General features: G+C 30.4%; 2 protein-coding genes and 2 long non-coding RNA genes across 5 annotated transcripts; 3 read left to right on the forward strand and 1 right to left on the reverse strand.

Annotated features, from left to right (window-relative positions):
* Window positions 1–812: 812 nt before the first annotated feature.
* On the reverse strand, window positions 813–4,413 carry LOC123268214 (conserved oligomeric Golgi complex subunit 6). 2 transcript variants are annotated; one of them, XM_044733139.1, is made up of 6 exons: window positions 4,254–4,413; window positions 3,690–3,779; window positions 2,781–3,636; window positions 1,594–1,991; window positions 1,203–1,526; window positions 813–1,134 (listed from the first exon to the last, which is right to left on the reverse strand). In XM_044733139.1, exons 2-6 carry the CDS (start codon window positions 3,774–3,776, stop codon window positions 901–903), a joined length of 1,899 nt encoding a protein of 632 aa, XP_044589074.1. In that variant the 5' UTR covers window positions 3,777–3,779; window positions 4,254–4,413; the 3' UTR covers window positions 813–900. The 2 variants fall into 2 exon arrangements, with proteins under 2 accessions (XP_044589074.1, XP_044589075.1); XM_044733140.1 differs by lacking the exon at window positions 3,690–3,779 and having other exon boundaries at window positions 4,254–4,405.
* A 1,897-nt stretch (window positions 4,414–6,310) lies between these two features.
* LOC123267354 lies at window positions 6,311–7,674 on the forward strand. The gene is made up of 3 exons (XR_006510010.1): window positions 6,311–6,517; window positions 6,617–6,729; window positions 6,816–7,674. It is a non-coding gene; the product is annotated as an uncharacterized LOC123267354 (long non-coding RNA).
* A 38-nt stretch (window positions 7,675–7,712) lies between these two features.
* On the forward strand, window positions 7,713–8,840 carry LOC123267353 (dual specificity protein kinase shkC-like). Its single transcript, XM_044731928.1, has one exon. The coding sequence runs from the start codon at window positions 7,903–7,905 to the stop codon at window positions 8,599–8,601; it is 699 nt and encodes a 232-aa protein (XP_044587863.1). The 5' UTR covers window positions 7,713–7,902; the 3' UTR covers window positions 8,602–8,840.
* A 5,455-nt stretch (window positions 8,841–14,295) lies between these two features.
* LOC123267156 lies at window positions 14,296–14,920 on the forward strand. Its single transcript, XR_006509981.1, has 3 exons — window positions 14,296–14,376; window positions 14,453–14,610; window positions 14,702–14,920. It is a non-coding gene; the product is annotated as an uncharacterized LOC123267156 (long non-coding RNA).
* The last annotated feature ends 10,860 nt before the right edge of the window (window positions 14,921–25,780 follow it).

The raw sequence follows: 25,780 nt of genomic DNA on the forward strand, positions 1-25,780 counted from the left end.
TTATCATTTTGATAATATCTTAAAAAGCACCCCACACTTTTTTTAAAATAAAATACATTTTTTTTATTTACACTATTATTAATTTATATTTATTGAAATTTTTAACACTATTCTTAATTAAAATTTATTAAAATTTATTTTCGATTTTTTAGTTTGGTTTTCTATAAAAAGTGTGTTTTTAGTTTTTTTTTTAAACTATTATTTATTTTTTACTTTTTAGTTTGGTTTATTTATAAAAGCGTGATTTTTTAGTTTTTTTAAACTATTATTTGTTGATTATCAAAAATATTCAGGCGCGCAAATTACCCACGGAGAGTTACATACTGACATACTGACATACAAGTGAAGCTAATAAAAAGCGTGTAAAAATGTAATTCGCCCAGCGGAGTGGGCGAGTAACAGCTAGTTTATAATAAATGTTTTTTTTTATTTGTTAATATATTTTTTTTAGTTTTCAGAAGTATTTTTTTTTCTATAAAAGAAGACGATCGAAACGTAATAACATAAAAATTACATGAGTTTAATTTATCATCCAATTACCTTTTAACATCTCTAATAACAGTAAATAAAATAATTTCTATTTCTAGTATTCACAAAAATAAATAATCCAAAAATAATTTATTAATGTACCATAATAGTCTTTACCGCAGAATTTTGATGTTTCTCAAATTAATGATTAGACTTTGACCGTAGGAGTCAATTAATTTAGTAATTGGAACCATGGAAAGACTCAAATGACGAAGCCTCTGAATGATAGTAAATTTAATTTCTGTCTAACACGTACCACTGGGATGAAACTCAATAAAACCTTTTAATAATTTGATTATTTTATTAAATGAACACAACAATTTTATAAAATACTTTAATTTATCGGAAGAAAATATATTTGATTTAGCAGAATTATTGAGACAAAAGTTTTTCCATAAGTTGATCAGGTGTTCTAACAAATAGTTTATCAGGATTTTCGTATTGATTCTTAGGGTCATGGCAAGCTTCATACAGTTGTTTATAAATAGCCCCTATAACTTGAAAAGATCGTTCTAACACAGTCGAGCGATGATTACAATTTTTAAGTAAATTTATTTGGGGTAACAGAAAAGAATCGGGCATCAATAGAAATGATTCTAATTTATTCTGAAATGAGAAATTGAATATTTTTAACTTTCAATCTTAATGTATATCTATTTTTAAAAAATACTTACATTAAATTCTTTTACACTCAGGGCATCCATCCCAGGAATACCGGATAGAGGACCATGTTCTTTACCCTGTAGTATTGTATAAATAGGTCCTAAATTTAAATTAGCTACAAGAGAGCTCGCAATTTCGGATGTTAAAGTATCTATTTGGGCATCGGATTGAGCTTGCAATCTTTCTAATCTTTGATCCATGTATTCATAAAGTGATAACGTGGAATGAATTTGATTTAAACAATTTAAAAGATACACTGCCATGTCAACTACTGTTAGTCTCGCCGCAGTTTCATCAATTTCGTGCAATAACGGATCAATGATATATGATACAATCTAAAAAAAAAAAATAATAGTTAATGTAATGTTATGTAATTTTCCGCATAGTTTTTAAATGAAATACCTGAATTATATCTTTTTCTCTATCGTCACCAGTAACAATGAGCGCAATGGATAAAATTTCATTGAGTGATGTTAAAAGTTTTGATACAGATGCAGCTGGTACTAAATCTTGTCCAGGAGGTTCTGGTCGCTCTCCCAAAGCCATCTGTGCTTCTCTTTGTAATTTAGAAATAAAATTTCTCTCATTTAACTCCAATAATTCATATAAATATTTAATAAAAGCACTCTCTGGTATAATATTATTGAAAATTTTAAGGTAATATCTTATAAGAGCTATCACAGAATAAAAAACACTGGCAAAAGCATCTACTGCAAGAATGTGTTCTACTCGAGATTTTAGAGGATGACAAAGTTCTTCTGTAATATTTCCTAAAGCAAGTTTTACTTGGTCAGAAATATCTGTAAAATAAATAAAAAATAATCATTAGAGAAATATAATCATTATGTACTTTAAATTAAAATTTTTATTGGTTGCACGTGTGAAGTATGTTCAGAAATGCTACTTATTTAAATAAATAATTAAAGTAAAGTAATTTTCTAGAGTAGAAAATAATAAAATTGCCAAAAAACAAGACTATCACAAATAAAAAAAAATTGTAATTTTTGACAATTTGAAAATTTTTCAAAATCTCAAGCGACCATAAACTTTTTTAGTAATTATATAAAAATGGGATTTCACCCTATTTTTAGGCATAGAAAATCAAAAATTGGACTTTTCCTTTTTTCTTTATTTTTTTTAGTTCTACTCTTTGGCGAATTAATGATAAAAATTAGTTCGATTTTCAAAAAATTAAATTTTATAAAGATTGTTGGATTGGAAAAGTTTTAAAATTATAATTTTAACTTTTTAAAAATATATCATTGTTAAAAAATTAATGTATCACTTTCAAATTATTGATCAAAAGTCTAAATTTCAATTTGAGGACTTTTTAATTCTAAAATTTTTCATGAAATTAGATTTGTTAAAAAATAAATTAAGTAGTTCGCTAGAGAATAGAACGAGTTGAAGAAGAAATTTGTGAATATCATTATTTTTCAATTTTTTGTAGCTGAAAATATGTCGAGCCAACTTCTATATGATTAATAAATTTTTAATCTAGCAGTTTTTTAGAGAGTTTTTAAAACATGATGAACTAAAAAAATTCATAAGGCAACCTTGCTATACATGTATAGAATGAAAAGACAAACCAGTTTTATCGCAGGTTTTCAACAAAGTTAAAAGATTTTCTTTTTCAATAGGTATTGCTTGATGTAACCAAGCTAACATATCTCCAATATAACGAGTCGGATCATCAGCTCGTAATTTAATTGGGTTGCGACTTCCTCCAGATGTACTTCCAAGTGTAAGAGCATCAATAAAAGAGCCAACAATTATTGATCTTCGTGCAGTACAATATTCATCAATGATATATTTAAAAAGAATGGGCCTTTCTTGTAATTTATTCATAGCTTTTATCAATAATGGAGCAATACATTCATTTTCAATATGCCGACATTGATTTTGTGTCCATCTGTACAGTCTTTCAAGAGCTGCTTCTTGTAACAAAGTCATTCGTTGCATTACATCTAAACCAAGAGTTTGATAACCAGACTGCATAAGAGTTCGACAACTAGTGTGAATTGTTTGCAGCCGAGTTATTACAGTAAAAAATTCTTCTGTTATTGGTTCTTCTCGAGTTAGCCCATGTAAAATTCTTATTTCATACTTTGTTAACTGGAACGTTTTTATAAATGCCTGAGCAACATCGTGTTGCATCGATAATTTTTTACTTTCATTTTGAAGTTTTGTTGTTCTATATATAAGAGTTATTGTTTGAGCTTTTGTCGTGTGTAACCGGTTCGTCATTGACTGAATTGAATTATTCATTGATAAAACGTCACTATGAATGTCATCTAAAGTTGATTTAACTTCTCTAAATATTGATAAAAATTCATCGTTTATAACTAAACTTCTTTTTTCAATATTACTAGATAAATTTCTTCGGGCATTCAAAGTGTTGTCAGTAAAAAATGTCGATAATTCTTTCAATGCTTCCAGAGCTTCCTGAGAAGTGATTATATAGATTAATAATGTTAATTATTTTCTTTACTAATTACCTTATCATTCTCTGGTCTGGATTCAAGTAAGTTATTAACACGTTTTACTGATGAAGTATTTTGATTTTTTTCTAATGTTAGAGCCATTTCCTGAATTATAAATTGTAATATTTGTGAATTAAAAAATTGTCATGAAAAAATTTATTTATTTATAAGTAATATTACTTATTAGAAAAAAAGATTTGAAATGAGCCAAACGATTTGAAAAGATTAAAAAAGATTTGTTTTGAACAATATATAGATATACATTTTGCATTGAGGTAATATTTTCAAATCCTTTTTTCTAATCATAGCTATGGTATCAGCACACATCTGACACTTTTTGATGATTTTTATCAATGGAAAATAATTGCAAGAAAATTAAAAAAGAAAAGAAAAACAAAATATAAAAGTCCTAACCAGCTAAAAGAATTTTTTTATTTTAATAATTATTTACTTATTGAAAAAAATCCTAAAAATTGTTAGGTGTCTGTTGACATCAGTATTATGTTTATTTACAGTTATCGAAATCGTTTAGACAGACCATAGTTAAAATATAAAAAAAAATGTACTAATTTAATTTACCACGAATTGTAAATTTTAATTGAGAGTTCAACTTCAATCAAATTATGTATCTGAAAAAATCAAAATAAAATTGAATTATTATTATTGTAGCCCAACTATATATATTGATAGTTGATGTACACACGTAACACGTTGAAAATTTTTTTCTACTGATGTTTTTAAGTTTTACTCGAAAATCCGCTACGAACAGCACCGTCGGATAAATACAATAATTACAATAATAGCTGTCACCGTTTTGACGTGCCACAATGCACGTGGCTATTCTACGGTGTAATGCCATCAGCTGAATCCGAAAGGTGACGCTACAATCAACGAAGCGCGAATTCAAAATAATTTAATAAAAAAAAATATATATATATATATATAGAATAAAATATTTCCATTTTTAGTTTGAAATCTCACAAGAAGATTTTTGTAACTCGTAAATTTTAGTTGAACATTCTTCCGAACCAAATGATAATAAATAGACTCGGGTAAAACTTCTTAGAAACAATAAAAAAAAAACATATATACTTGAATAAGACCAACATGTGTTGTCTAACAATTAGACCTTTGTGAAAACACATAAAAGGAAAACACGTGTTGAAGTTTTCAAGGGTTCTCTTGGTTATTTAGACATCTTACTCGAATATTTTCTAGAAAGTCGTAAAATATAAACATAAAAGAAATAGAAAAACTGAAAATTGTAAAACTCAACCAACAGTCACATTGACTGTTACATAAATAGCTAACAAACCTTTATAATTTTAATAACTTTAATATTTTGATCTAAGAATTGTATTTTATATTAATTAATTAATGTATTTACAACAGTAGATTCACATTGTAATATATGTATCGACATGGGTTTTCTCTGTGGTTTCCCCGTGTCACTGTTCCAAGAGCCTAAGAAGGGGTGAAGAACAGGGCAAATGCGATACAGAATGCACAAGACGGACCACAGCCGCAACGTTTAGAAATTCATTAACCAATAATTACATTTTATTATCGTAATAACACTTTGAAACGTTAATAAATGATGTTCGAAAAATAATGAAATAGCAATAGTATAGGAAATAATTAACTTACGAATGTCCAATAATGTCAACAATATTATAGAACTGAAATATTATATGTAATAATGATACTGTAATAATAATAATAATATTAATTTTAAACTAAAATGTAAAATTAACAACAATAATTGAAATATAATGATAAGGATAGTGCTAGTAATTGTGATAATTACAGTGACAAAACAATTATAATGAAATACCAAGGACTTAGTAAATAATTAATTAATAAGATATGAAAACTAAAAATATAAGAACCTTAGAGTAATAAGAAAATCATAGTTAAAACTATATAAGTCTCAGTTTGGCATACTATATATATATTTATATGAATAAGTATTAGTGTACATCTTGGATAAGTATTATTGTATATAGGCGCAACGTTAAGGACAAGCACAACTGTATTAGTTTAAGTATGTAAGTGTGAAGTATGGAGGGGAGACGTGAGGTCGGAGATTTTGGACCGACATTTTTGTAACTCACTTCTCCTCGGGAATTCGAAACGATAAAATGCTAGAGCTTAACTTTGTAAATTTTCAAAATATCTATATTAATATTTGATTTAGTATATTATTAAAATAAAAGAATTGAAATAATCTCTAATTGATCAACAAACAAACCCTCGAAACGTTTTATGTCATTTAAATATATTTAAATTTCCTTTCCCGCACTAAAACCGAGTATTTTAATACTCCCGGGCGAAAGAACTACAGTAAGTAAAACCTTAAATAAAATAAAAATAATATCCACTAGATGGAAGCATAACAACGGAAGCCCGGTAGTGACATGTGTGCAGCAATGGTAGTACACTCTCTCCCTATCATGCTGTCATACATAGTATGTAATTTTTTTCTCATGAAGGTAGCGCCACTTGCTTAGTCCACATGGAAACTCAGAATTTGAATTAGAGTATGAAAAAAAAAAAAATGTCTTACTTCCGTTTTCGTTCTGAACTGGTTTGGCTTTAAATTATTTTAATTAATTTGATATCATTATGAATCCTGAATTTATTAAAGTTCGATTTTATGATCAAGAGCTTTCATTACCTATAAATTCCAATGGGAATTTAAAATTATCTATTGAAGCAATATTTCCCTCAAGCATCTGGGTTAACCTATTCTGCAAATAATCAAAAATGTGGCTTGCCTATTGAATCGGAAGAAATTTTAATTAACCATAAAATTGAGTATTATGATGTACACGTTGGACAAGGTATTATTTACACTTCTATTCGCGTTTTATAAAATAATAATAAGTTCCAACAATTATTTTAAGAAATTATAATTACTATTCATGTTTTTTTTTTTTCAGATTTAAAAAGTTCCATCTCAAGCAAGAAAAGAAAACTAGTCCATGAAATGATCAATAAAATCCAACTTAGCCAAGGAGTAAATTCTTCTAAAACTCACATGACGAAAATGAAGGTGTTTATTTTTTTGTTTAATTGTTTATTTGTAATTTTTATCGTTAATTAGATTTAACGTGTTTTTTATTTTTTTTTTAATTACAGAACAAGTGGGCTGATTGTTCTACTGTAGTCTCAGCACAACCTACATTAAAAAGAGTACGACTTGCATGGCTAGTAAAAAGAGGAGATCGTTATGAGCAAATGAAGAAACCTATAGGTGGAGTCAGAGAAGTACCTTTAGAAGTAGGCAAGAAATATTTAGTTAGTGATATAAAAAAAAAATTGCGATAGAGAAGTTTTCTTGCAATAGCGAAGTATCATTTCAAAATTCGGATGTACGTCTTGGTCTTTTTGATCGCACTACACTAACCAGCTTTAGAGACAGCAAGGGTATTTCCTGTGACTTGTGGACTTTTCTAAAAGAGCAAAAATCGAGATTATTTACTTTGCATATAATAACGTCTCCAAAAGGATGTGCTGAGACATGTGAACAACTTAAAACTATCCAATCTTTTCACCACGAGAATGCTAACCCTCAATTATCTCGGCCTAATAAAGATTTAAAAGGATCAACAGCAGTTTCTCACAAAAATTCCGCACCTTTAAAAAATACTATTTTTATGAATTATGAAGTGATCCACCAATCCGAGTACACTGGTGATTATTGCATATGTTATCTACATAAAAATGATTTATACAACCATAAATTGGATGAATATGGTTATATGCCAATTGCTGAATTTAATCCGATTGATGCTGGTCATAAAATAGCTGAAATTCAAGTGGATGACAAAGTTTTGTTATTAATATATACATCCAATGATGATTTGTCCCGAGACTTTAATTTCCCAGCAGTAGATATTCTTGATGATGACAACCATTATATATTGTATGATGTAAATGAATTTCATGGGAGATGTAAAGACAAAAGTGGCGTGGGAGTAATAACTAACTGTACTGATTCCTGTAAACCAATTTTCAGTTTTGGTACAAGGATGATAAAATTGTCAGCCAAGGCTTATTAAAGTATTAGATAAGTGATATTGACCAAGATTCTGTTTATAAATGCATTGTAAGATGTAAATCACAGAATCTTGAGTTAATATCAAGTAACTTTAAGTGGAGTGAAAATAATAAATTCCGTGAATCTACGCTACAGACTAACACTCTTCAAATATTGCCAAATGCTATGAATGGTTCAATTAAACCAATTAAAAGAGAATCATTCAAAATTTTCCAAGACATACTAGGGGATGGTGCTCAAGGAAAAGTAAAAAAAGGAAAGTGGTGTAATTTTAATGTTGCAGTTAAAAGTATAAATCTGTCAGGTGCTAATTTGAAATTAGCCTGCAGAGAGATTAAAGTTCTGGAGGACATTAGACACCCAAACATCGTACAGTTAATGGCATATTGCATTGATAAAAATTCTGTACACTTATTGATGGAACTCTTCCACAGTTATTCTCTCTCTGACGTATTGTTTGATAACGTATTCGAAAAAGCAGCTGCTTTAACAATATTAAAAAAACATAAAATTGCTCAGCAATTTTGTCAGGTTATTAATTATTTACATTTAAAAGAAAATCCAATAATTCACGGTGACATAAAGCCTGCAAATATTTTGTTACATGCAAACGGAACTGTAAAAGTTTGCGATTTAGGACTTAGTAAGTTCAAGAAAATGTCTAGTTCTTTACGAACAACGGTTGGTGGGACTGGGTTCGTTAAAGGAACTCCGCTGTATATGGCACCAGAGTTGATTCTTGAAAACAAAGAAGCTACTGTCCATTCTGACGTTTGGTCTTTGACCTGTACTCTTATTGAACTTTACACGGAAAAATCTATTTGGGACAACGTAGAGGATCAAGGACAGCTAAAAGCTATGTAAGCTAAGAAAAAATTACCGGATTTGACAAGGATTCCACGTGAGTTGAAAGAAGTCGTTACTCAAGGTTTAGCTTTTGAACCATTAGAGCGATGCACCGTAAATCAAATCTTAAATATCTATGAGAAGTTTATTTAAAATTTTTGAATTAATGGCGGTTTTTATAATTAGTAATTTAGTAAAAAAGATTACTATTGTTTTTGAGTAAAAGATAACGTTCTTAAAGATTTTTAGTCAAAAAATATCACATTGTTTAATTTTATTTTATAGATATAATTTTTCTTTACTTTAAAAAACTTTACTTTAAAAAATGCTAATAATTCTATATTGATGTTTGTTGTAAAATAATATTTTTAAGATTTTATGATCTCATTATTCTAATTAGAATTTTAGTTTTGAAACAGTGATTTTAAGAGAATTTTAAGAAACTCGGGTAAAGATACAAAGTATCTTCTGAGCATAATATTATCTATTGAAATAAGAAGATAAAAATATAAATATATATAATATTTATAAAGTTAATAGAGATGTCTATATAATATCTTTTTAATTTTATAACATAAGAATTAAGCAAACAATTTCATTTTAAACATTACACCTTTTACATCGAATAGTAATTATTTGATTCTAAATCTAGTAAATCTGCTAAGTCTATTTACTCAGTAACTTATTTATTATCAGTTATCACTTATAAAGCTATTGATTAACAACAATTTCTTACTTATCCTGTTTATTTTATTATTACCAATATTAATTATGTTATAATTGTTTATTTAGCATTTTTGCTATTTGTTAATACAAGTAATAAAGAAACAATTAAAAAAAATAGATATATACATTATTTATAAAACCGCTTACAATATTCTTTTAAATTTCTTTTAAAATATGGAAGTCTATCTTCGTCTTTTATACATTTTGGTAATTTATTATATAATTCATAACCTTTATAATTTAAACATTTTTCTGCAGAACGAGTGCGAGTATGATTAATGTTCAATAAAGATTTGTTTCTCGTGTTATATTTATGTTTACTTTCCGCTTTGATTATTTGATCAAACAAGTATCGTGCCGCTTTGTTTTTTATAATTTTGTGTATGAAAATACAGCAGTTGTATACCATACGTTGTCTAATGCTTAGCCATCCTAAAGTTGATAACATGCTATCTATACTTGTATACTTATTTACACCTAATATAAGTCTCATAGCCCGATTTTGAACTTTCTGTAGTACATCGTCAAGCTTACTTTTACTGAAGTTTAGCATCAATGAACTACAGTAGTCAAAATGTGGTGCTATTGCTGATTTATAAATTGTGTTTTTAGCATATGAAGATACTGTATTACCCAATCTGTAGATAATATTTAATTTTCTAGCAACTTTACCTCCAACAATATTAGCATGCTCTTTAAAATTCAAGTTATTGTCAATAATAACACCGATATACTTAGTGCTCGTCACTTCTTTAATTCTAATACCATTTACTTGAATAACGATAAGATCTTTCACATAATGCCTTTGCTGATCATGTATCAACATATAGACCGTTTTTTTAAGATTAATCTTTAACTGTTTATCTTTAAGCCAGCTTAGTAAAATTTCTAAACCACTATTTAATTTTTCAACAATTCTACTCATTATTTTACTCGCAAAATACAAAACCATATCATCAGCAAAAAGTTTACAATCTATACCGACATTTTTAAACATATTAATTATTTCATTCACCAGATTGACCAAGATCTAATATATTATTATCTTCTATATGTTTTTCTAACTGTGTTTTTACAAGTTGTTCTAAAATTTGTTCTAGAATTGGAAGTGTATTTATTGGCCTAAAGTGTTCAACATTATTGCTATTTTTTATTTTTGGAATCAGTGTTACTATAGACGTTTTGAGACAATTTGGAACTACTCCTAGCTTCAAAGAATATTTTAATATACCTAAAATTATATTATTATCATAATCCCAAATTCTCTTAATTATAATAGCATTCAAATCATTTTTCGCTCCTTTTTTTACATCCAAATTATCAATAATGTCTTTAACTTCTGAGATCGATATGTCATTAAATTTTTTCCAAGTCTTTATCCCTAAATAGTTTTTATTTTCTAGCTGTTTATAATTATTATTGTAATTGGAGGTTACGTCATCGTTTTTAATATCCTTTATAATACTTTTAATATACTATTAATGAAATACATATTGAACCCATTAGCTATATGTCTAAGTCATCTTTCAAATTTATATTTTCAAAATTAATAGAGTCAAAAACTGCATTGTTTTTTTATCACCAATTAATTGTTTTATTTGTTTCCACATAGCTTTGGAGTTCGATTTGTTTTTATCAATATTTTCTTCAAAGTATTTCTTCTTAGCTATTCTTAAATTATTGACTAAATTATTTCTCAAATATTTATAGTATTCAATATCACAGATTTTTTTTGTATTTTTGGCTTTATAGAACGCCTCATCTTTAATTTTTATTTGAGTTGTAATTTCTTTAGTGATCCAAGGTTTAGTTTCCCATTTATTTTTAATAGCTACATTTTTCATAGGAGCAACTTCATCAACAGTAATTACCAATTTTCTGATAACATCATCAACAAACGAATTATACTCAAATTTATCTTTGATATTTAAATTACCATTATCTAAATGACTAAACAAATTATGTAAATTATTTTTTAAACCATTATTAAATAAATTATCTTCTATCGAATCAAAGTTTCTCGTTGATATAACCTTGCTTTTAGGGTGAGAGTTTAGTTTTTTATTTACTTGAAGTATTAAAATATTGTGGTCTGAAATTCTAGGAGTAGATAACACATTAAATTCAATATTGCAATTTTTAAATACTAAATCTATAATTGTTTCAGATGTCAGAGTAGTTCGTGTTGGAACATCAATTTTTTGTTTCAATCCTAGTAGTTTAAGTTCTTTAACTAATTTTTTAGCGTAGTAATCATTTTTTTTTACATCTATATTAAAGTCTCCTACCATAATAAGATTACCACTATCAATTAAATTATCTAACAGAGCTAAGATATTCCTACAAAATTCACTAATAACACCTGAGTTCCCGGGAAAAAATGATCAGGACTGATCAGACCTGTTCATATCTGATCAGGCCTGAAATTAGACCTGAGCAGACCTGTTCATATCTGATCAGGCCTGAAATTAGACCTGAGCAGGCCTGTTCATGTATGATCAGGCCTGAAATTATACCTGATCAGACCTGTTCATGCCTGCTCATGCCTGTTCATGTCTGAAGCATTAAATACGCTCAGACCTGATCAGACCTGTTCATGCCTGCTCATGTCTGTTCATGTCTGAAGCGTTAAATACGTTCAGATCTGATCAGACCTGTTCATGCCTGCTCATGTCTGTTCATGTCTGAAGCCTTAAATACGCTCAGACCTGATCAGACCTGTCCATGTCTGATATCTAGCCAACACTGAGAGACAATTTTATTTAATAGTAATGAAATTTTATTACTATTTAATAAAACGTTTATTTGGCTAATCCCAAATAAAAATTTATTAAATATTAATTAAATTTCCTTAAATACTAATAAAAATTTTATTAAATACTAATAAATGTTTCTTAGTATGTAATGAATATTTATCTACATGTAATATAAAGAAAATTCATTAATCAACTAACTAACAAGTATTGATCAGTAATTAATTGAATAAATAATTAAGTAAAATTGAATTTTGTCGGAACTATATTTTGAAATACAAAGTCTACAACTGTTGTTATCCGAGTGGATGTTAATTTTATGCACTTAAATTTAAAAATTTCACAAATGAATCGATAAGAGTTAGACATTATTTAATAAAATGAAAACAGAAGCAGAAAACCAGACAATGTAGGGACGCATTTGTTAAAAATAAAGACTATGATTTCATAAATTCAATCGAATATTTATTTATTTTTATTATTTAAAATCTCTACATGTGATTCGTCATGAAGTAAACAAATAGGTTAGGTTAGGATATCTTGTTAAAAATCTTAATACTATTTATTAAAAGACTTTACTGTGAAAATATATTTGAATATATTATAATTAATTGATGAATATTAATTTTTTTTTTTTTTTGAGATTATTTCTTTTAATGACTTAATATTCGTATTAATGACAGCAAACGAAAGCGTCGTTCGTGGTTATTTTAATAAACACATATTAGTATTTAAGAAAATTTTATTAAATACTTATGAAATTTTATTAAATACTAATATAATTTTATTTATATGAAATATAATTTTATTAATATTAACTAAATTTTTTTTTCAAGTCCAAATAAACTGTTTTATTACTATTGAATAAAATTCTCTCAGTGTAGAACCATATGTTAATGGAGCGAAAAAATACATAGCCGTTCCGAATAAATCACTGTAATATATGATTAATTATTAATAATTAATAAATTAGGTATAGAACTCCGTTAACTATAAGGATAAATCATGTATAAAATTTGAATTACTTGAAGTAGCTCGAAAGATACTCTCAAGTTAAGATGAATCATTTGGTCAAGAGGTAAAGTGTCAGTCTGAAGAGCGCGAGGTGTACGGTTCGAATCCCCGTCGGCACCGATGTTTTTTATGGACCTGATCGAGTCAGACATGAACAGATCTGATCAGACCTGAACATGCCTGGCCAGGTCTGATCAGACCCGGTCATTTTTCATACCTGATCAGACCTGAAGACTCATGCCTGTTCATGTCTGATCAGATCTGATCATTTTTTCCCGGGTTTGGTGATCTATATAAGTTGCATAAAATAACCGATTCTTTACCTTCTAATTGTATTAAATTTAACCAAGTACCCTTACTAAAATTGTTATCATTCCTTAAGATTTTATATTTCAAATGTTGTTTGATAAATGTTAACACAATGATAAATGTTAACATAAATGTTGATATGAACCACTTGTATACTTTGATGTTAATGAGTACTTAAAAAATTATTATTTGAATTATTTATGTTAATAAGTTTAATAAATTCAATAAATGCAATATCTAAAGAATGAATGATATTTATTATTTAGTTGCTAGGATACTTTATCAATTTAAATAGATTTGACACCTACTCTTTATATGCGTCCATAAATATAAATTAATATTATGTCTAAATCAAATTATGAAAAGTATAAAAAAAATATAAGCATTGATGAGCCTTTTTTAGTAATTGATGATGTACCAGATGTAATAAATTATAGTACTCTTGTAAATTTAATTATTGAATAAGCAGCTCTCAAGGGTGAACGTGGTAGACTATTTCGTGAAGATGGAATAAAATTGGATGAAGTAACTAGAATATGAATTGAATTTTCTAGAAAAGTATTTTTGTAAGTGTATATGTTAATTTTTTTATTAATATTAATAAATTTTCAACTCCTACAGAAATTTTGAAAATAGAACATCTTTGGATTATGACTAATCTGACAAAACTCATATTATTCCACAATATTATGGACAAAATTAAAAACCTCGACAGCCTGGTAAATCTTCAAGATCTTGATCTTTCTTTTAACCGAATAAAAAAAATGGAAATCTAAATAAATTAATAACAAGATTTTGTGAATAAAATTTATCTTTTAGGTTTTATATTTAAGAAAATTTTAAAATCTGAGAACTGTAAATATCACAGAAAACCCTTGCATTTTACCAGACAATTATGATAATTATCTTGTTGCTTACAACCTCAAGTGATTTATTTTTTGTATGTCTTAATCAGCAAAGAAGAAAGAAATGACGCCATCAAAAAGTACAGGTATGTTTCCTAAATATATTGTTAATTATTCTACTCTTATTTTATTTGTTTATAATCATTTTAAAATTTATTGTAGACAAGCAATTATTAAAGTTGAAGAAGTCGAATTAAAAATTAAAATAAAAATGGATAAACAACAGAAAGTAAATAGAAAAAGTCAATATGATTCTCTGTGTTTTGTTGATCAATTAGACGGGGATGAATTTTTTAATACTGTCTTTCAAGATGACTAAAGTTTGTTTAATTTTACTTATATCAGTTATCTCTAAGATTATAATTCATTAATATTAGAAGAATCATTTATTGATTGATTATTTATTAATAGATATATTGAAAAATCTAAATAATGATACCCTTGAAATATATGAAGAATATAAGAAAAAGTTTACAACAGTATGTCCAGGAATTGTACAAATTTGGAGGAGATCAACACGTTGTTAGGACGAAAGAAATTAATGAATTTTTTTCAGTCGTTCGAAAAGCTCGAGAAAATGTTTAAGATCATTGGGACAATAAAAACAGGAAAAATAATTATGATTTAGTGAAATTTGATAAAGAATTGAATGAACAAAAAATAAAAATAGATGTAAAAATAGCGAAAACTCAAGAATTAGCCGATGGTTTCATCGAAAGTTTGACAAATATGTCGACAAAGCTGATGTACAGCGAAGTTGTTTTGCATGAATAAATAGATGATATATTTGAGATTTTTAAGATAAATATGATTGACTTGAAGGATCCACTTGTAGAATTTGTACGAGAAATTTTTTCTCAAATATATGATATTGTTCTCCAATACCGCGAGGCTATAAGTACTGTGATTAATAATTATTTAATTAAATAGTGTTAGAGATTTGACAGTGCCAGGAAATTATGTTGACAATTGTGGCGACGTAGATGTTCTAAACAATACTTTGATCATTTCACATGATATTCATATACAGGTAATAAAAAGATCTTTCAATATAGAAAAACTGAAAATGATATTTATATACTTTTTTCTTTAAAGATTGTTGATAACCGCAATGACAGTATCATTGAAAGAATAAACCTTTGGCTTGAAGAGTTTTTACATGAATTTAGCAAGTAAGTTTAACCGATAGATTTTTAATTAGTTACTTTATTAAATTATTATTTTTTTTTAGACGAGAATGGCTTCGACATCGTCAGCGAATACTCGAAATTTCTCATTTTTTGCAGTTTCAGCGAAAACGGATGCATAATGATTTTTGTATCAAAGACGCATTTGCATTTGATGTTGCAGCGTCTCTCGAAGGATAATTTTAATAATAATTATTTCACAATTTAAATATATTTATTTATTTATACAACGAAAGAAATTTTGTAATAGTATACATGATCGTTGTATTTATTATTTTAAATTATTAATTTATTAAATGTGTACAATTAACAAAAAAACAAATAATTAATATATTTATATAAAATATTAAAAATTAGTCAAATCTAAATTAGCTTTGTTAATTATCGTTATCTTAAAAATTTTACTTTTGAAAAATAAATTATATTATTCAAAATCGTAACACTCGATTAAGATAAAAATTAATTTTTTTTTTTTTTAAAGCTTCAATATATAGATGCAAATCTTTATTAACTTCAGGCTGAGAGATAAAATTTGTAAAACGAAGGGTATCAGCATCTCGATTTTTCTTCAGCCATTCAATTAATTCACTTCTCAAATTCATTTTAGTGGCATGTCTTCCTACAGCTAAAAATAAAATAATTATAAGTTATAACATACAAACTATTATATAATTTAATTTTTTATTTTGCACTCATCGATTTTTATATTGTTTGCGTGTGGAATTTTTTTTGTGATAGTTTATTAAAAACGAATCCTAAAAATTATCAAATGGCTGTCAGTTTCAGTAATTCAAAAATATAAAGTTTTTTGGGACCTCAAAATGTGATCGTCCGATGAAAACTAGATTTAAAAAAATATTTTATAGATGTTATAATTATTAATAACTAGAACTTTATATTTTTGATTATTTAAATAAATAAAGAATACACATGAATTTAGAAAATTATCGAGCTTTTGTTTCTGATAGATGCATCGCCTGAGAGTTTTACGATATAGAGAAGTTTCATTGTAATCAATTATTTCCTGAGAGATTTTCAAATGAAGGATTTTTCAAATTGATTTGTTTTCATTGTAGAGTTTTATACTGAGAGTTTTTTAAAATAAAGATTTCTGCTGAGGGATTATAAAATGTAGAGAAATCCTCTGAAGAGATACTCCCCACCCGTTAATTTAACTACTTCTAAAGATATTTAAAACGTTCTATTAATTTTATTTATATTGTAATTATATATCTAATTCATTTTGGGGAGTTTGAGTGAGGTCGCTGTAGTGTACAGACGTACTTAAGCTACCTGCTGTAGTTTTTTATAATATTAGATACCTAAGTTTAAACTTTAGCCAGTGAAAGTGTGTGAAATCTCTTCCAAAAACTCGGCTGCGCTTACGAACGTAATAATCTTATCTTTACATGGAGCAAGTGCATGTTTTTTAAACCCAGTCTGCTAACAATGTGTCGGACAGGTTAGGTTTTCAGTGCACATCATAGAGCATGGTGATAAGTGACACTGAGGGAAGCGATAGTGACAGTACCGACGGAGTATCAGATGCCTCAGGAAGCTTAGACACAAACCTGCCAGAGGGCAGCTCAACACTGATTAGCACAACCAGCATTGAACCAACGCCAAAATACTCTCGGCGTGGCCGTACCCCTAAAGCCGAGCAGCTAAAAAAATTCAGATCCAGCTCCTTTGGAGATATTGCCGATTACTTCAAGAAGAATAGCTTAAAAAGGTCCAGAGAAAACGTCGCTCTGTCTAGCCCCAAGCGTACTGAAGACAGTCCCTCACCGCCAAATAAAGTGACACGCTCATCTTCGTCACCACCGTCGGTGTCACGTGGCAAAGTAGCCCACATGGCTGATCAATCTTCTGCCAGGAAACAGTGCAGCGGACACAAGTCCGATCTGTCACAAGATACTGCAAGCGCATCAGCTACTAACTTGTTTAGTACATTCAATGCACCATCTATCCCTCCCACGACCATTGAGGCTCTATTTCTGCAAATGCAAGGCTGGAGAGCAGCTGACCAAGCATATATGTCTGGTATGAAACAAGATCTAATAAACAAGATAGCTGAATCAAGCTTGGCATGCAGTAAAGAAATCAATGCTCTCAGAGATGAGCTTACAGTAAAAAACACGGAATTAAAAAAAGAGCTAGAAGATGTTAAATCCAGAGTATCTGTAATAGAATCAAATGCAAACCTATCGAGTGGCTTTGGTTCAACGGTCCATGACCTAGAGAGACAAATCATCAATAATAGTATTAACTCGGTGGAAAAACACATCCGCAGAAATAACATCATTATCCGCGGGCTAATCTGCGATGAGGCCAATGTCAAAAAGACGGTCGCCGAGTTTCTGGATACACATCTCAACACCAAAAATTGCATCGAAAGCGTGTCAATTCTCAACAAGACAAAAGACAGCATCAAGGTAGTGCTGAAAGACCAAGAAGTAAAGCAGAAGATCCTCAAGAACAAACGACTTCTGAAAGTTCCTGTATATATCAACTCAGACCTGACACCAGAAGAGAGTTACATTGCAAAAAGGCTCAGAGATGAAGGCAAAAAACTTAAAGCGGAAGGTAATAATATCAAGTATGGTTTTCAAAAGCTCATAGTCAACGGCACCCCCATGACATGGGATAAAAATTTAAACGCATTAGTCCCGAGCCAATCGTCATCCACTTCACAAACTAACTTTAACCCTTCACAAGATACTATTACAAATGCAAGCTACTCCCAAAGTAGCAACACCAAAAACAATTTCAACCCCCACGTTCAATAGCTAAATGTAATTCAACCACATCACGCAAATATCCTCAACACAGCCAGCACAGTCAACATCACTTTTTGGAATGCTCACGGTCAACACAACATACCAGAGATCATCAACTCCTCCACTGCCAGTCTTATATGTATTTCCGAAACCTGGGCAACTGATGATCTCTTCCTCTCAAGTCTAAGTCAATCTGCAAAAAAAATTTTCGTCCCAGCTACAAAACCACTGAAACAAGGCAGACCCAGCGGCGGACTGATTATATTCTCGAGCTTAACATCAACGACAATTTCTTCATCTAAGTCCTGGATCATTGCTAAAGTGTCTTCCAATAATCTCACCATTATTACTGCCCTAATCTACTTCAAACCAAATGAGAACTTAGAAGAGACCCTTGATCTTTTGCAACTCACTCTATCCAATATCTTTCATACTCACCAGTTCGATCTCTTCATCGCTGGTGGCGACTTTAATGCCCGTGTAGGTAACGAGAGTCAAGTGCAGGAAGACGTTACTGTAAACACAAACCTCGACAATACCCGTAACTCGCGAGATCAAGTCTGTAATCATCAGGGCCGGCTCGTCATGCGATTTATGGAAGATAATGGCTTCATTCTACTAAATGGTAGGTCGCCTGGAGACCGAAATGGTGATTTTACATTCTGCAGTACTTCCGGAAAAAGTGTTATCGATCTAATATGGGTTAATATCCTTGGTCTTCAGCATGTGTCCGACATGTGGGTGGAGGACATGGTTACGAAGTCAGATCATCTACCCGTAACAATTAGGCTTCACACTGGCCCCATTAGGGATTTGGTTCAAGCTGAACAAAACTCTATGCAGCTAAGCCCTCTGCGATGGAACGAAAATCATGCTGATCTGTTTCGTCATTATATTACTTGGTCCCCTCTCATCAAAATTGACACGGATTCAACCTCTGTAGACGACTTCAATAACCAATTGACTGTTGCCATCACTGAAGCTGCACGCGAAGCCCTGATGCCCCAAGTCAACAGGAAATACCCACCAGAAAGAAAATCAAAACCCTGGTTTGACAATAGCTGCAAGGACCGAAAAGCAATGATAAAAAATATTCTCTGCCAATGCAAGTTGTCGAACAACTCAGATCCTGTCTGGGCAATCTATCTCCAATCTAAAAAAGACTATTACAGTTACTTGAAGCTGAGGAAACAGGAATACATCAATGTTATCCAAGCTAAATTTGCCAAAACCCGCAACTCCAAAGACTTCTGGGATACAGTGAAATCGGTTCGAAGAAGCTTCCGTAGCCAGAATAGCATTGCACTGGTGGAGTGGGAGAATTTTTTCCATAAAGTCTACCCACCCCGCATCACCTCCAATCCAACCTGGCACTCAGATTTGCACCAGCAACTTGATATAGAAATTACGCTAGAAGAACTTCAAGAAAGCCTCAAAAAATGCAAGTCAAACAAAGCACCAGGTATGGATAATATCAGTAATGAATTTTTAAAAAACCTCCCGGAAAACTGGCAGCTATTTATTCTTGCGTTCTTCAACAAAATACTGGTCACAGAGACACTACCGCTGGATTGGACAAAAATTATCACCACGATGCTGTTCAAAAAAGGTGATCCCACGGACCCGGAAAACTATCGCAGTATTGCACTAATTAACAGCATTACGAAAGTTTTCACGCAAATATTATGCTCGCGTATCAGGAAGTGGGCTGAGACTGAAAAAATCATCCCAGAAGAACAATCAGGCTTTCAACCCGACAAATCATGTGCAGACAATGTATTTACCCTACTGTCTCTCCTGCAAATGCAGCTAAGGTTCGGTAAACCGGTATATACCTTATTCATAGATTTTCGCCGGGCCTTTGACTCGGTCCCTCACGACAAACTTTGGACAAAATTAATGAACCTAGGCCTCAGCTCCAAACTAATCAACATACTGAAGATCCTGTATGACAACGCACAAATGAGAGTGAGAGTTAACGGACAGCTCTCTGAACCAGTTGATGTAACTCTAGGCGTGTTGCAAGGAGAAGTGCTAAGCCCTCTTTTATTTATACTGTACCTATCGGACATTACGTCATTCTTCGATGAGCAGGGACTTGAAGGAATCAGTCTAAATGCCTCGATAACTGTCCTGTTCTTAATGTATGCTGACGATATTGCTATGACACTCCGCTCAACTAGTCACCTCCAAAAAGGGCTCAAGATTCTCGAAACTTATTGCAAAGTAAACGCCATGCAAGTCAATGTGTCAAAAACAAAGATCTTAAAAATCAGTTTCTCCGGTAAATGTCGGAAAAAATGCCCTGTATTTCTGTTTAATGGAGAGGAGGTCGAAATGGTGAAATCTTACACGTATCTAGGTGTGGTTTTCTCTACAAGCATTTTCAATGTCTCAACGGCCAACCATGCCATTAGCAAAAGCAGAATTGCGACCGGCACAGCCCTTGCCATCCTTACCAAGCTGAAAGCTGACGCCTGGAAAGGCAAGCTTCAAATACACAGCAGCTTGATCCGCAGCTCTTTGCTTTACATGTCGCAGATCTGGTGCCTTAGGTCCGACTTCACTGAAATGCTAGAATCAGCAAATCTTGCCTTTTACAAGAAATTATTCTCACTCCCCAGGTGTACTCCGAATTATGCCTTGAGAATTGAGCTAAACCTGCAACATATCTCCACACATATCTTGCAGCTGGCCTTAAATTGGATCATTAAAATCCTAGAGCTTTCAGACAACCGACTCCCCAAAATCTGCCTGCTGCGCCTAGTCGAAATAAACAAACACTCTACACAGCATAAAAGCACCAACTGGGTTCAACAACTGAAAGAACTTCTAAAGCCTATCAACGAAGACTCACTGCTAGACAACCTAGATGTGGAGCACTGGAAAACACGCAAAGATAACATCTTGAGTAAACATCGTAGTCACCTAGCACGAATGGACCGAGAAAGATACTCTCGCTCTTCAGGCTGTCAGCTCATTCTACCTGTCCCGTTATTTAAAATACTTCCAGAACTCTTCCACAGAGTACCACACTATCTGTGCAAGCCAATTGTCCAACTCCGCCTGGCCAGTAAATACGCGTGCTTCATTTCGACTAACAGTGAGACTTTCGTCTTATCACCACTCAAGGACTGCAAATTTTGCGGGTCTGGCAAAAAAGAAACTGTAATGCACTTCCTGATCGAATGCCCCTTCTATGACACTCTCAGAGACAAATTCTGGGAAACTGTGTTATCACAAGGTTCAAGGCATGACAAGCTGGGAAAAATTCTGGGCGCAACAGAAAAGCCAAATTTGAAAGCCCTTTCTGAATATCTTCAAAGCTGTTTCACCCTTAGATCCTCTTACTCTGAGTATTCCTCCCTGATTCACTTCCACAAGAATCCAAATTCATGTGAAATAACCTCTTCCCTTGACTAACTTTAAATCTGTAATCCTTCTAGTAATGTGGTTGAATTATGTTTGAATTATGTTTGAATTATATTAGAATTATGTTTGAATTACAACTGAATTATACTTGTATTAAATTTGAATTTATATTAGACATAGCAAACATTTTAGGATAGCTATATCTCACCTATCAGCCGATCACATACATTCATACTCTTATTATATCATCTTCATCTTTTCTCTCTGCTCTACTGTACATTATAGCTCCTAAGTTTAAATTTGTAATTTCTGTATCTACCTGTATCTCAAACCTCTTGTATATAGGACTATGTCCTTTTGATACAATAAAGATTGAATTGAATTGAATTGAAATATCTAATTCATTTGAGTTTTCTTCAAACGTCAGACTGTGCCTAATTCCATCAAAACTTTCCACAGACTTATTATTTTTAAAAAAATTTAAAAAAGATAAATATTGTCGGCGACACTCACTGAATATCCATAACTTATTTTTTTTTTTATAATTCAGATTGTCTTGCTGAATCGTTTAAATCTATTGTTATTTAATTTGAAAATAAGATGAATTAAAAATTTTAATTCTTTATTATTCAAAAAGACAATTTGTAAAATTAAATAATTTTAACAATGCGTAGTTTTTGTACTTACACTTGTTTACAGCACATAAATATTAATATTTTCAATTTAATTATTAGATTTGAACGTAATAGTAACGATAATTTAACAGAATTTATTCCGTTTTATTTAATAAAGTGATCGATTTGTTATCAAAGAAAAAATATAAAAAAAAAATATTTCGATATTTGGAATTACTTTTTACGCTTATTAATGACAGATTGTTACTTCCAGATGCTGTTTAGTGTAACAATACTTAATTCGATAATTAATTAATTAAAAACAAAAAAAAGAAAAGGCTTTTGCTAACTTCGTGTTAACTGAGGATCAGTAGCGTTGATATTTTGACTTTGCACATGACAGTCGTTTTTCGGTTTTTTGAAAATTTAAACCAACGGCTCTTGCATGGTAATTATATTACATATAATTATATTATTGATTTGAGTCAGTAAATTTTTCACTTGAGACCAAGTCAGGGCTGGGCCCAAAGCACAAAATGCAGTGATAGATTAGGCCCGTTAGCTTGAGGTGATCATCTGAAACGTGGATGCATCATCGGCGTTAGCATTGGTCTACCAGGGAATCCCATTTGAATCGCGAATGCTGGATGCATCGCACCTGGGGACAATGCCCCGAGCATACCTGCAATACCACAAAATATAATCAATTATGATATTCCGTGAAATGATATTGTTTTTATTTTATTTATTTGCATAGAATTGTCATTCTAATAATATTTATGATAATAATAATAATAATAATAATAATAATAATAATAATTATAATTAATCTATCTGGTAGAATTTAGAAAGAAGGAGAAAACATTGAAGCAGGACGCATCCAGATTATTATAATCAAAGTCTTTTTTAAATGATTAATCACGTACACGTTTTGTGTAAAAAATTTTTAATTAATTAATTAAAAAAAAAATAAATAAAATGGAATTACTGAAAAGAAAATTTTTTGACGTTAGAGATCCGAAGACTCCGATACCCGTACTCAAAAATAGAATTAAAATTAATTTATAAATTATTGATAATAAAGATAATAAATATTTAAATAAATAAAAGCGTTCATCAACTACTTTAATCACAACACCAGGATTCCAAGCTATATAAAATTGCTCACCCGTGTGTCTGATGAGGACCACGAAATAAATCAATCAACGGCCCACATCTGTAGACTGTAGTAGTTGGAGTCTGAACTTTTTCTTCCAGTATTCTCACTTTGAACTCGTTGTACTCAAACATCTTCAAAAAATCTTCTTTAGTCATTTCCAGACGCTCAAATGGTTGCCTTTTCCTTTACAATGTCCTTCTACAAAGATTCAAGAAAAGGGAAGTTCAGGGTTGAAATTTTCTTATCTCCAAGATGCAGAGACAACCTCCGTAGACACGTTCCATTGCTTCGCTCAGTATGTGAGCACTGGAGTGCCAAAAGACTTGTTGACCATCAGGGCTGTCAAATTAGAGTAATTCCAACTTGCAATCACGTTCTAAAGGTCTGTCAAGATCCCACAGTTCATTGTTAATCTTAGTAATCATCGTATCGTCAGCAAGACGACAATCACTACTCACGATTCTCAGGATCTATCCAAGTTTACTATATATGTAGACTAATTTTTTTGTGATTTTAATTTTTGTCATAATTTTAATTCAAATTTTTGTTTTTCAATCAATGTAATCACATACGCGCTAGAAAGAATATTTCAAAAAAACAACAAAATTTTTAGAGCCAGGATTACGTGTAAGAAACACTCTGAAATCACGTTGAGCTATAACTTAATCAAATTGTTTTAAGACATAAAACAGTATTCCAAGAATAATTAAAAGATTGAGTGTTTTTGATATCTTGATATTTTGTTTGAAACTATGTATAAATTTTTAACAAATTTAAGATTCTAAAATAAAGTTCAAGACTTTCTTCGATATTCAGAGGTAATTGTATGTCAGGTATCAATACACCTACCAATTGTCAAAACAATTCATTGTACAATTTAGGCTCCAGAGTATAATCAGATTTGAGAATATTAACAGCATTTTCATCAATTGGTTTCTTGTAATCCCTTGCCCCAATTACTTCAGGAAGATAATACAAACAATTTGGTTTTTCTGGAGCTAAATGACGACTTTTTTGTTTTCTTATACGATGCCGATTCCACTCATGACGAATCATTTTCAATTCAGCTCTAATTAAATGCCTAAAACAGAAGCGTAAACATTCAACATGTAATATTGATGAATCATTATAAAGACCTCTCTCGCGTAAATCTTTAAATTAATTGATCCAAAAATCCAAACCATGACGTCTAAGTTGAGACCAATAACTTTCTATACGCTGATTAGACGTACTTTTGCCTTTAATAAAACTTTTCCAACCAGCTAAATTATCATCATGATGAAAACGTAGACTTTGCTGAAGAGCTTCAACAATACAATTTTCTGTACCACAATCTGATCGAATTAAAGTTGGGAGTAACTTTAATTTTTGTACCGCTTTTAAAAAATAATGTGCAGCAATTTCCGGTTTATTATTTGATGTAGTGACATCCAACCATATAATTTTTCTAGAAAATCCATCAAGACATCCGTGAATAGCGAACCCAAAGGGTTTCAATTTATCGTAGCCATCAATGTGCCAAAGGAAATTAGGTCCAGGAACAGAGTATTTACGTCTCAATAATCGTCGACGAGACCTCTCTTCGATAGAATCTGGATCAACTACATGTAAAATTTTATTAACTGTACTCCTCTTCACTTTTAAGCCATAAATCAGCTTTAAACGTTACCACATTCTTTTATAGCCAATACAGGAACCACTACTGTTTATTTCGTCAATCACGGCAGAACCAATTTTTTCCAAGGAATCTTCAACAATATATTTACGCTTCAGTCCAAGTTTTTTAAGAATTCGAATTAAATGTTGACGAGATATTGAAATGTTGTGATATTTACATAGAAAATTAACTATTTCATTATATGTAAATCCTTCGTTAAAATACTTCCTTATCAATAAATCACGTGCCATCTCTTCCAAGTTTGTGGACAATTAATGCTGAAAATTAAATAAATATAATAATATAATAAATACTTAAAAAACATATTATTCATAAAAACAAAAACATGAGAAAATGACAACAATAAATAGATACTTAATGTTTGATGATCCCAAATTATTTAAATTATTGATTCATTTATTTAATCAAATAATAATGCATTATTTTATATAGTATATAATTATAAATTACAGCGTAGGTAAATCCACTTAAAAACATACACATCATACATTATGATTATTATTTATAAGAAGAAACATTTAGCGCCACCTTTAGATTAGTAAGATAGACATACTAAGTATGTCAACGGAGACGAAAAAGTCAGTGCTACTATCATTCGTATAACATGTCACTATCGGGCTTCCGTAAACAAAGTTTTGAAGTTATTTCTGTAAATACTTACAAGACTTTTTTTATTATGAAATATTTGGTACCAGAAAAA

The sequence above is a fragment of the Cotesia glomerata genome, linkage group LG6 (assembly GCF_020080835.1).
Source record: "Cotesia glomerata isolate CgM1 linkage group LG6, MPM_Cglom_v2.3, whole genome shotgun sequence".
NCBI lineage: Eukaryota > Metazoa > Arthropoda > Insecta > Hymenoptera > Braconidae > Cotesia > Cotesia glomerata.